General features: G+C 37.8%; 1 protein-coding gene across 1 annotated transcript in view; it reads left to right on the top strand.

Annotated features, from left to right (window-relative positions):
- LOC128644719 (centrosomal protein of 192 kDa) overlaps nucleotides 1-12076 on the top strand; it is a 165632-nt gene that overhangs the window by 57465 nt on the left and 96091 nt on the right. The window contains exon 3 of the mRNA XM_053697239.1: nucleotides 1764-1854. Within this exon, the coding sequence (XP_053553214.1) occupies nucleotides 1764-1854 (91 nt within the window). The remainder of the gene's footprint in view (nucleotides 1-1763; nucleotides 1855-12076) is intronic.

The following is a 12076-nucleotide window of genomic DNA, read 5'->3' as shown; positions in this document are numbered from 1 at the left end:
TGTGTATACCTATTGTCGTCAGATGCCCACAGCACATGTGAGAAGCGGAAGTACCTTGCTCTCCCGACGTACCCAGTATTCCTACAGTTTACACTGCAAAATCGGTCTTCGAAGACCTCTGGACTTCACTGAGAACGGACGAATTATCATCACAACAGACTGAAAATCATAGTGACTCGAGTCACCGTGTATGAGAGACGATTCATTCTACCATCCTTAAAAACGCCTCCCTCCTAACGGAGAATGAGTGGCGTACAGGTACCTGTATCTTATTTGCACCAATGTATCAGTTACTAAAAGTCCTTTACCATAAACCAGGCAGACCATGTCTAAAAGGCTACTTGTCACAGAAAGGCTTTTTGTTACACAAAGGATCTATAAGGATCTAAACATTCCATATTGTGACATATATATATATATATATATATATATATATATATATATATATATTCTAAAAAGACTTAACGCATTAATATTTTTAAATAAGACTTCTCAGACATATTCTTTTGCATATATGCAGACACATACTTCGTAATCTAAATTTTTTTGGTGCACATCTATATTTTTTGTTTTTTTATATATATTGTTTGATATATATGTATACTTTTTATGACCTCTCATTTTAAACTTTTATTTTCATTTTTTCTATTTTTAATTATACTGGACGTCCAGTTTAGATTAGCTATATTACTTTCCTAACTTAACATCATTTGTAATTTTTTGTTTGACCTCCTTATATTTTAATAATTTAGTGTGAGATAATTTGTCATCCCCACACTGATTTTCTATACCAGCTTGCGCTAGATTTGTATCATAATACTTATAATTTCTTTAATATATGATTATATTAAAATAACACATAGAATAGAATATTTTTGTAATCGGCTTAGTTCGAGCTAATCCTTAGTATATATTCTATTACTATAGATTATATTCTGTATCACCCATATACATTTGACTATCTCGCATTGTCAAGGATATAAAATTCTATATAAATAAAGGACGTTATGACTATATTATTCAGCGTAAAGTACATATACACCAAAAGCTTTATCCTCCAGATCAGATTTGTCATCTGATAACTTTTTATGACCTCTCATTTTAAACTTTTATTTTCATTTTTTCTATTTTTAATTATACTGGACGTCCAGTTTAGATTAGCTATATTACTTTCCTAACGTAACATCATTTGTCATTTTTTGTTTGATCTCCTTATATTTTAATAATTTAGTGTGAGATAATTTGTCATCCCCACACTGATTTTCTATACCAGCTTGCGCTAGATTTGTATCATAATACTTATAATTTCTTTAATATATGATTATATTAAAATAACACATAGAATAGAATATTTTTGTAATCGGCTTAGTTTGAGCTAATCCTTAGTATATTTTCTATTACTATAGATTATATTCTGTATCACCCATATACATTTGACTATCTCGCATTGTCAAGGATATAAAATTCTATATAAATAAAGGACGTTATTACTATATTATTCAGCGTAAAGAACATATACACCAAAAGCTTTATCCTCCAGATCAGATTTGTCATCTAATAACTGTGAGCACAAGCAATTTTTACCCCATTTTTGTTTTCTACATACCATATACTTAAATGTTACTACATTGTATCCCCATAGTGTCGTTATTTATATTATTTTACCCCTAACCCAGAGTGCCAATACTCCGTACTACCTATTTTTATTACATAAGAACACATTATTTGTTTGTGATGATTCAACATTTTTTTTCTTTCTCCAGACAGCAAAAGTTAATACTAAGGAACACTTCAACAACATCTAGCCAGTATTTGCGCCTCTTAATTAAGGGGCAGGATCAAGACTGCTTTCAGGTTAGTGTTTTTAAACTTAAAGTGTAAATACCTTGAGCCCACATTTTTTCTTTCATGATTCAGATAGAGCATGCAATTTTAAGCAACTTTCTAATTTACTCCTATTCATTTTTATTTTTTCTCTTGCTATCTTTATTTGAAAAAGCAGGAATGTAAGCTTAGAAGCAGGCCCATCTTTGGTTCAGCACCTGGGTAGCACATGCTGATTGGTGGCTAAATGTAGCAAGAAATCATCAAGCGCTATCCAGGGTTCTGAACCAAAAATTGGCCAGCTCATGTGCTTACATTCCTGCTTTCTCTTGTAAAGGTGTATCCAGTCCACGGGTTCATCCATTACTTGTGGGATATTCTCCTTCCCAACAGGAAGCTGCAAGAGGACACCCACAGCAGAGCTGTCTATATAGCTCCTCCCCTAACTGCCACCCCCAGTCATTCTCTTGCAGCTCTCAACAAGAAAGGAAGTATCAAGAGAGATGTGGTGACTTAGTGTAGTTTTTACCTTCAATCAAAAGTTTATTTTTAAACTGCACTGGCGTTGTACTGTTTTTACTCTCAGGCAGAAATTGGAAGAAGACTTCTGCCTGGAGGTTTGATCATCTTAGCGGTTTGTAACTAAGGTCCATTGCTGTTCTCACACATAACTGAAGAGTATGGAAAGAAAACTTCAGTTGGGGGAACGGTCTGCAGATTGCCTGCTTTGAGGTATGTTCAGTATATTTTTTTCTAGAGAGATAAGGTCTAGAAAATGCTGACAGTTGCCTGGTATATTTAAGGTAAGCCTGATACAGTGATTTAACAACAACTGGGATCATGCTTGCAAAAAGGGATAATATTCATGTTAATACTCATATTAATTATTGTAAAAACGTTTGCATGATTTATAAATAAAAACATTTTTTCTCTGAGGGTGATAAATCTTTATTTGGGGCCTAATTTCCACATGGCTTGTTAGATTACTCCTAGGAGTACTTTTTTAAGGCCCTCTGACTTTGAGTGCATGGTGGGAGGGGCCTATTTTCCTTTTCAGTCTGAGACATCAAGCTTCCCTGAAGGAGTCCTCTGGCTTATAGGACCTCTATAGAGGGTTTTGTTCCTGCAAAAATCGTTTTTAAGGGCAGGTAGGAGCCACAGCACAGCTGTGGCAGTGTGTTTGACTGTTTAACAGGTTTAAAGGGACAGTCTAGGCCAAAATAAACTTTCATGATTCAGATAGAGCATGTAATTTTAAACAATTTTCCAATTTACTTATTTCACCAATTTTGCTTTGTTCTCTTTGTTCTCTTAGTATTCTTAGTTGAAAGCTTAACCTAGGAGGTTCGTATGCTAATTTCTTAGACCTTGAAGCCCACCTCTTTTCAGAATGCATTTTAACAGTTTTTCACCACTCGAGGGTGTTAGTTCACGTATTTCATATAGCTAACACTGTGCTCGTGCACGTGAAGTTATCTGGGAGCAGGCACTGATTGGCTAAACTGCAAGTCTGTCAAAAGAACTAAAATAAAGGGGCAGTTTGCAGAGGCTTAGATACAAGATAATCACAGAGGTTAAAAGTATATTATTTTAACTGTGTTGGTTATGCAAAACTGGGGAATGGGTAATAAAGGGATTATCTATATTTTAAAACAATTAAAATTCTGGTGTAGACTGTCCCTTTAATGTTTTTCTAATTCGTTTTGGGCATGAGGGGTTAATCATCCATTTGCAAGTGGGTGCAATGCTGCTTTAGTCCCTTATACACACTGTAAAAATTTCGTAGAGTTTACTACTTTTTTTTCACTGTTTTGCAGTTTATGTGGTAGTTTTTTTCTCTTAAAGGCACAGTACCGTTTTTTATTATTGCTTTTTTCACATTTATTAAAGTGTTTTCCAAGCTTGCTGGTCTCATTACTAGTCTGTTAAACATGTCTGACATAGAGGAAACTCCTTGTTCATTATGTTTAGAAGCCATTGTGGAACCCCCTCTTAGAATGTGTACCAAATGCTTTACCTTTCTATAAGTTATAAAGACCATATTATGGCTTTTAAAGATTTATCACCTGAGGTTTCTGAGACTGACAAAAGGGAGGTTATGCCATCTAGCTCTCCCCACCTGTCAGAACCTATAACTCCCGCTCAAGGGACGCCAAGTACATCTAGCGCGTCCAATGCGTTTACTTTACAAGACATGGTGGCAGTTATGAATCATACCCTCACAGAGGTATTGTCCTAACTGCCAGGGTTACAAGGAAAGCGAGACAGCTCTGGGTCTAGAACAAATACAGAGCTCTCTGACGCTTTAGTAGCTATGTCTGATATACCCTCACAATGTGCAGAAGCCGAAACAGGAGAGCTTCTATCTGTGGGTGACTTCTCTGATTCAGGGAAGGCGTTACTTCAGTCTGACTCTGAAATGACAGCATTTAAATTTAAGCTTGAACACCTCCGCGTGTTGCTCAGGGAGGTTTTAGCGACTCTGGATGACTGTGACACCATTGTAGTCCCAGAGAAATTGTGTAAAATGGACAAATACTTTGCAGTGCCTGTTTACACTGATGTTTTTCCAATCCCTAAGAGGTTTTCAGAAATTATTACTAAGGAATGGGATAGACCAGGTGTGCCGTTCTCTCCCCCTCCTGCTTTTAAGAAAATGTTTCCTATAGATGCCGCTACACGGGACTTGTGGCAGACGGTCCCTAAGGTGGAGGGAGCAGTCTCTACCCTAGCTAAGCGTACAACTATTCCTGTCGAGGACAGTTGTGCTTTCCTAGATCCTGTGGATAAGAAATTAGAGGGTTTCCTTAAGAAAATCTTTATACAACAAGGTTTTATTCTCCAGCCTCTTGCATGCATTGCCCCAGTCACTGCTGCAGCGGTTTTCTGGTTCGAGTCTCTGGAGGAGGCTTTACAGGTAGAGACCACGTTGGATGATATCCTTGACAGGCTTAAAGCTCTTAAGTTAGCCAATTCATTTATTTCTGACGTCGTTTTTCATTTAGCCAAGCTAACGGCTAAAAATTCAGGTTTTGCCATTCAGGCATGTAGGGCGCTATGGCTTAAATCCTAGTCAGCTGATGTCACTTCAAAGTCTAAACTTCTCAAGATCCCCTTCAAAGGGCAGACCCTATTTGGATTAAGAATAATATAGTTACATTTATGAAATTATGAATACGGTACATAGAATTTGATCCTAACTTGGTGTGTATTAGATTAAGATTCCATCTTAATCTAATTCTTGTCTTTCCTAGCAGGGAGAGTCCACAAACCTGCTCTTTTATTTTATTTTTTGGCGTTTAGTGTTTATCTTACTTTTCCTGTTACTCAGCTGAATTACTGGGGAAGTGGGAGGAATACTGCTGGGGTGTCTTTGCCTCCTGATGGTGGCCAGGTGTTGTATTCCCAACAGTAATGAATCTCCGTGCCAGGAACGAAAAGAATTTCTCTCTAAGCATAAATTTTGTTTTTGACAGTCATGGAGAGAATTATTTGTATTTTTTTTTTGTCAAGATATATTAATTTGCCTTTGACCTGTGTAAACTACATTGTCCATTTAATATCATGGAATAAACGTTCAGGCTGTATGATCATATTTTATAAAATGTTAATATTTTAGGTCCTCATATTTGTCTTTTAAGACTGTTCTTGATAGTGCCTTCCATTCATAATATTTGATTCTATTTCATTGTTTGCTTCCTGAGCTTTACTTTTTTAATGTCAGTCAAACACACAAGTCTAAATGCCCTGTTTAATCTGTATTACAATAAGGTTTATTTCTTGCTCTTACTTTCCTTGAGAAAGTTTGTCTTTTACATGTCTTTTTTTTTTTTTTACCCAAAGGTTAAAAGGACACTCAATCAAAATTAAACTTTCATTATTCAGATAGAGCATGCCATTTTAAACAACTTTCCAATTTGCTTCCATTAACAAAATGTGCACATTTTTTTATATTTAAACTTTTTTTTACTGAGTATGTGCAAGAATAAGTGTGTATGCATTTGTGAATGGCTGATGGCTGTCACATGGTTTGTGTATGCATTTGTGATTGGCTGATGGTTGTCACATGGTACAGGGGAGTGGAAAAAACAACTTTTTTAAAATTGTCAGAAAAAATAATCTACTACTCATTTGAAGTTCAGACTAAGTGCTATTGCATTGTCTTGCTATCTTGCATTTGTTAATTATGCACATCTACTGTGTTGACTGGTCCTTTAAGAATAGATTGTTTTATTCAAGAACTGAGTAATTTATCTACGTTGGTGAAGTCAACTGTTACTCACTCTTTAAAGGGACATGAAACCCAATTTTTGTCTTTCATGATTTAGAAACAGCCTGACATTTTAACCCTTTGAGTGCTAATGACGGCTCTGAGCCATCGCAAAGTTTTCCTCTCAGTTGCGAATGGCTCAGAGCTATTACTAGCACTCCCCCACCTTCGTGGAGTTCTGGGGAACTCTATCTTCTCCCACCCCGGCGATCTGGCCTGTAAAGTGACGTCACGCACAATGAGATCACCGCACAACTTTATTTAAAACTGACAATTGTCAGTAATAGGGAGATGGGGCAGGCTGCTTGGATGCCTGTATTTCAGGCATCTAAGCAGCTACAGACCCCCGAGACCCACCATTGGAAAGGTAATCGTATAACCGTTCCAATGGTTTTTTAATGTGTATAGTAAAAATAAAAAAGTTAAAAAAACAAAACATTTAAAATAAAAGGATTTGGGGTATCTAAAGGCACATACATTAAGATCAAAATTGCCTAGAGACCCCCAAAATACATATTCTAAAAATAGTTGTTTATTTTTGAAAAATAAATATTGGTTTCAGTATTATAGCTAAATGATCACCGTGGTAACTTGCATTACCGTAGTGATCACCTAGCTAAGAAATGTTGCATTCCCTTTTACAATACGGAACAATATTATATTTGCAATCCCATGATGTCAGAGCTATACCTTTAAGCAGTCACCTCCCACAGAGGCTATAAATTCCGAGCGCACCTGCAACCAGGTGCTTAGTATTTTGTTAGCTAGGTTAGGTGTAACTCTCCTCTCTTCCACTGCTTGCAGCAAAGCTTTCGTCGGACCTATGCACTCTGAGAATGTACTGAATCAGCTTGTCAGCAAATCTGCAGTACGCAGATGAAACTCTCCAAAGTAACCTGGCCGTGTGAACTCTCCGAGGATTTTGTTAACTGACAGTTTCCAACAGCTCTCCTCTATCTCAGACCGAGGGACAATTGCACAACCCACCTCCTAATTCATCCGCAACAGATTCAGCTAACGCAGCAAGGGACCGGAGACCGGAGCTTAGCCACACCCCCTGTGACGTAACGGGAATCTTTCCCGCAACAGATCCGATCTCAATAGTCCTGCTGTACTAAGCGCACACAGACCACGATACCCATTAGTGTATATTCCTCTGTGAAGTAACAGAGGATCCAACAGGGAAAGTAGTTATTCCAAAAGTCTGTTTCTGTTAGCGGCGTTCTGCCACGCCCCCTCCGATACTTCCTTAAAACCAGGAGACGTTCTTCATTCACCTCACTGTTACCAAAATAGGCAGCACTTCATAGGAAGAGTAGTGATTTGCACACATTCATACCAATTGCTAATTTACCGGTCTGATTGATACCATCTTGCAATCCATGAAGCACTACCCAGTATTGCCTATAGCTGTGCTGTTTAGCAATTTATAAGACCTCAGCCAGAAAATCACAAGTTTGCTGTTCCATTGCTACTTACACATAGTAGCAACTGTGCAACATTGTGATACAAACACCATATACCAAGCTTGTCCCAATTGTCGTCTGTTCAGTTCTGCAGCTGAGATTCTACACGAGTCCACTAAATTAGGGAAGTGTGACAAGTGACCTGACACTCATTACACATGATGACCTGGATAATGTGGTTACAAATGAATACATTGTAGAGGAATGCTATTAAATAAATATATATATTTTTTTATAATCTGCCTTTTAGCGTGCATGGAAGATGAGTAAAACGCCCTCTTTACGCAGCTCTCTCCATCTTTCAAAACTTCTGTATTTTTTTGCAAATAAGCTTATTTTTTAAAATAAAAATTACATATTTTCTAGCGACATAATTCCTTTAAAAATATCTATTTTGTAAAGAGAATTAAAAAAAAAAAAGTCTGCAATCAGACAGCTGTAGCCACCTGAGAAATTAAGATACATTAAATAAAGTACACATTTTTGGAAAATACACCCTTTGGCGCATCAAAAGGTGGGGCTACAAGTATTGCTAGCACAAAAATAGACAATGTAATAATAAGTTAAATATGGCTCTTTACTAAAAATACAATATTTTTTATGCAAAGCACCATATTCCATTGATTGTTGCACACCTCAATTATGTTTTAGAGATACATGTAGCCCCTCATTTGATGCGCCAAAGGGTATACTTACTACAAATTTGTTCTTTCTGTACCATATTTTAATTTTCCAAAAAAAAAAAAAAGCCTTTAAACTTTTATGGGTTATGTCTGCAATAAAACAGCTGTAGAAACCTGGGAAACTAAGATACATTAATTAAAGTTAATTTGTATTTCTTTTTAAAGACACAATGGGTCCACGGATTTCATCCTTACTTGTGGGATATTCACCTCCTGGTCAGCAGGAGGAGGCAAAGAGCACCACAGCAGAGCTGCTATATATAGCTCCTCCCTTCCCTCCCAGTCCAGTCATTCTCTTTGCCTATGTTGGTGATTGGAAGAGGTAAAGTTAGGTGTTAGAATAGATTTTTCAATCAAGACTTTATTATTTTTAAAGTAGTGCTAGAGTGTGCTGCTTTGTTCTAGGGTGTAGCCGTAGTCCATATCAGTCTCTACAGTAGAGCTTTTGGTGGCTTTAGAGCAATGGGAACTTGTGGGACATAATTCTCACTGCGCCTCCCATACATTGATGCTGCCCTAATCCTGATAACCTAAGTAAGATTACTGAGGTTTTGTCTTTATCCACAGGACTATGAGAGGGAGAGGACTTAAACCTGCTGAGCTGCCTTGCTGTCAGGCAGATTTTAAAGGTAAGTGCTGGCTTTTTTATTTTGGCACTGAACAAAGAAAGATTCAGGACAGAGGAAGTGTAGCACTTTTCTGGGACATAAAACTCTTTCATATATATAAAGGGAGGATCCTGTGACAGCATTTTATTAGCAGGCACTGGGGCTGAGGAGAATAGAAGGTGGTTTCTCTGGGGGTTTGTATAGCCACAATCCCGCAGTAAACTTAATATTACTCTGTTAATGTGTTTATTTTACTTGGACCGAGCTGACTATAGGAGGGCTCAGGGAGTGTGATTGATTAGTGTATTACCTAATATGCGGTATTGCACTTTGCCCCAACGTTTACAATGTACGGTTCAGATCTCCCGCAGTACTATTTCTAAAGATAGTAATGGCGACCGGGAGAAGTGTGTGGTAACGCCCACGACGGGCGGGGTTATGTTTGGCGCCGTTTTTGGAGCTCAATTTTCTATCTCTAGGCAGATTCAGGATTGTCTGTTATCACGCCCACGAGGGGCGGAGCTATGTTGAAGCTGACTGAGGCTGTACTCGCTACATTCCTTCCGTTCATCGGATGGTTGAGCGTTTTTTCCTTTCTAGCACAATACTTAGTGCTGTCATTAGGTGGGTCCGGATTGCGATCCGGATCTGCCTGGGAACTATGTTATGTTTTTAAGAGCATGAAGTTCTATGTGTTGCATGATTATCGAATTTAAGCATGGAGTTCTGATGTATCACCTCAGCAAGGTTTATCTGAGGTGTAAGTAGGTGTTATGATGCTTGCGTGCTATTCTATCTTTTTTCTGCACACAAAAATAAAAAGTTGCAGTTTAATATTTAAAGAAACAGTAACTTTTTTTAACTGTTAATTTTATTAAAGGAATGTCAGCTATTCTTTGTTGATTCATCCGTTGTGACTTAGGATGGAACAAAAGCACACAAATATAAAGTTACTTTTAAGATTTAAAGAGACAGTAATGTTTTTTTTTTATGTGTAAATTTTATTAAAAGAATTCAGCTGTTTATTTGTTAATTCATCCTTTGTGTCTTAGGATGGAACAAAAGCACACAAACATAAAGAGTTACTTTTAAGATTTAAAAAGACAGTAACGTTTTTTTTTATGTGTAAATTTTAATTAAGGAATTTCAGCTGTTTATTTGTTAATTCATCCTTTGTGACTTAGGATGGAACAAAAACACTCAACAATAATGTTACTTTTCAGATTTAAAGAGACAGTAAAAAAATGTTATGTGTAAATTTTATATATATATATATATATATATATATATATATAAATATATATATATAAAAAGATAATTCTGAATCTACTCCCTAAAGCGATTGCTGTTTAGTGGTCTGTTGACAATGGTCAAGTTATGCCACAAATTTCTCCTATAATGTCCCACAAAATTCTATGACCCACTTGCAGTGCCCTGCGCTTCCTTTTACACTCCACTCGGAGCTATGATGCATTATATGTTTTTCCCACAAGGTAGAAAACATTACTAGAAGAATTATTTCAGTAGTTGCTTTTTCTAATGGTTCCTCCATGTTACTGGAGAAGGAAGGTACTTTGGGATTATCTGAGAGAGAATTCTCAGACTCACTTGGAATTGTTACTTTAGGAGTTTTTATCTATCCTGGGCGACTCAACATAGTACGTCCAGTAAAGACATTTCCGGTGTAATCTATACTAGTGCGTCCAGTGAATTATAAGGATGGCCGCATTCCCTATATTTGCTATAACTGTTTCCCATCACCGACTCAGCTAAGGAGGCTGGACAAACATTCCCTAAGGGGGACGGAGTAGTTTCAGCTTAGATAAGTGAACTACTATACCCTTAGAGGATAGTTGGGTTTTTTAGAGGTCCTATGGACAAAAATTACAAGTGGGATGTACACCAGGGCTTACAATGGCAACCATCTGTGTACTTGGCTACCGTCACTATTGAGACGGCAGATTGGTTTGATTCGTTGTCTGATGCTACTAAGTCAGAAACTTCCCTGGATATAATCCAGGACAGGATAAAAGCTTTCAAATTGGCTAATTCCTTTATTTCAACTTATCAAACTGGAAGCATAGGTTGCTCTGTTCCATCTCACAGAGCTTTTATGGTTAGAGCCTTGTTCTACGGATATATGCTCTTAAGTCTCAGCTTTTAGTGATTCCTTACTAGGAGAAGACCCTGTTGCGACCTGGTTTAATGGAAATAATCTCTTTTGAAAAAATTTTTAAGAAAAGAAAAAGAATCATAGCCTGCTGTTGAATCAAAGACAGCATGAAGAACATGCCCCTGATCCGGGATCGGATCTTGTAGGGGGCAGACTTTCTGTCTTCACTCAGGCTTGGGTTCAAGATCAAAAGTTTTCCTCCCAGAGACAGGTTTTCTGTTTTCAAAATTATCTGTAGATCAGACAAAAGGAGAGGCATTCTTACACTGCGTAGGAGACCTCTCAGACCTGGGAGTGATTGTTCCAGTTCCATTACAGGTACAGGTTTTGGGGTTTTTATCCCAAATGGGTTGTGGTTCCCAAAAGAGGAGGAAACCTTCAGACCACTTTTTAGATCTCAAGAGTCTACACAAATTTCTTAGTGGACTATTAGTTTCATTCTTTCCTTGATCCAAAAGGGTCAATTAATGACAACAGTGGATTTAAAGGACGCGTACCTTCATGTGCCATTCACGAGAATCGTCTCAAGTTCTAAGGTTTGTCTTTCTAGACAAATGCTTCCAGTTCGTGGCTCTTCCTTTCCGTCTTGCCACAGCTCTCAGAGTTTTTATAAAGGATCGCTGTTGGCGATGCTTCGGTTACGGGGCATTGCAGTGGCGCCCTATCTGGACGACATCCTAGTCCAGGCGCCGTCCTTATAGCGAGCGAGATTTCTCACGGACATGGTGTTTTCTTTCCCGTGATCTCATGAGTGGAAGGTAAATTTGGTAAAGTGTTCCTTAGTCCCAAGCACAAGGGTAACTTTCTTGGGAATCGTAATAGATTCCATATCAATGAAGATTTTTCTGACAGAAGTCAGGAAATCAAAGATTATCGATACTTGTATAGTCCTTCAGTCCATTCCTCGGCCTTCAGTGGCTCAGTGCATGGAGGTAATCGGGCTCATGGTGGCAGCATTGGACATCATCCCGTTTGCTCGGTTCCATCTCAGACCTCTGCAGCTAAACATGCTCAGGCAATGGAACGGGAATTATGCAGACTTGTCTCCTCGA

This window comes from Bombina bombina, unplaced genomic scaffold, assembly GCF_027579735.1.
Source record: "Bombina bombina isolate aBomBom1 unplaced genomic scaffold, aBomBom1.pri scaffold_680, whole genome shotgun sequence".
In the NCBI taxonomy this organism is placed as follows: domain Eukaryota; kingdom Metazoa; phylum Chordata; class Amphibia; order Anura; family Bombinatoridae; genus Bombina; species Bombina bombina.
This window is presented reverse-complemented; position numbering and strand designations above follow the sequence as displayed.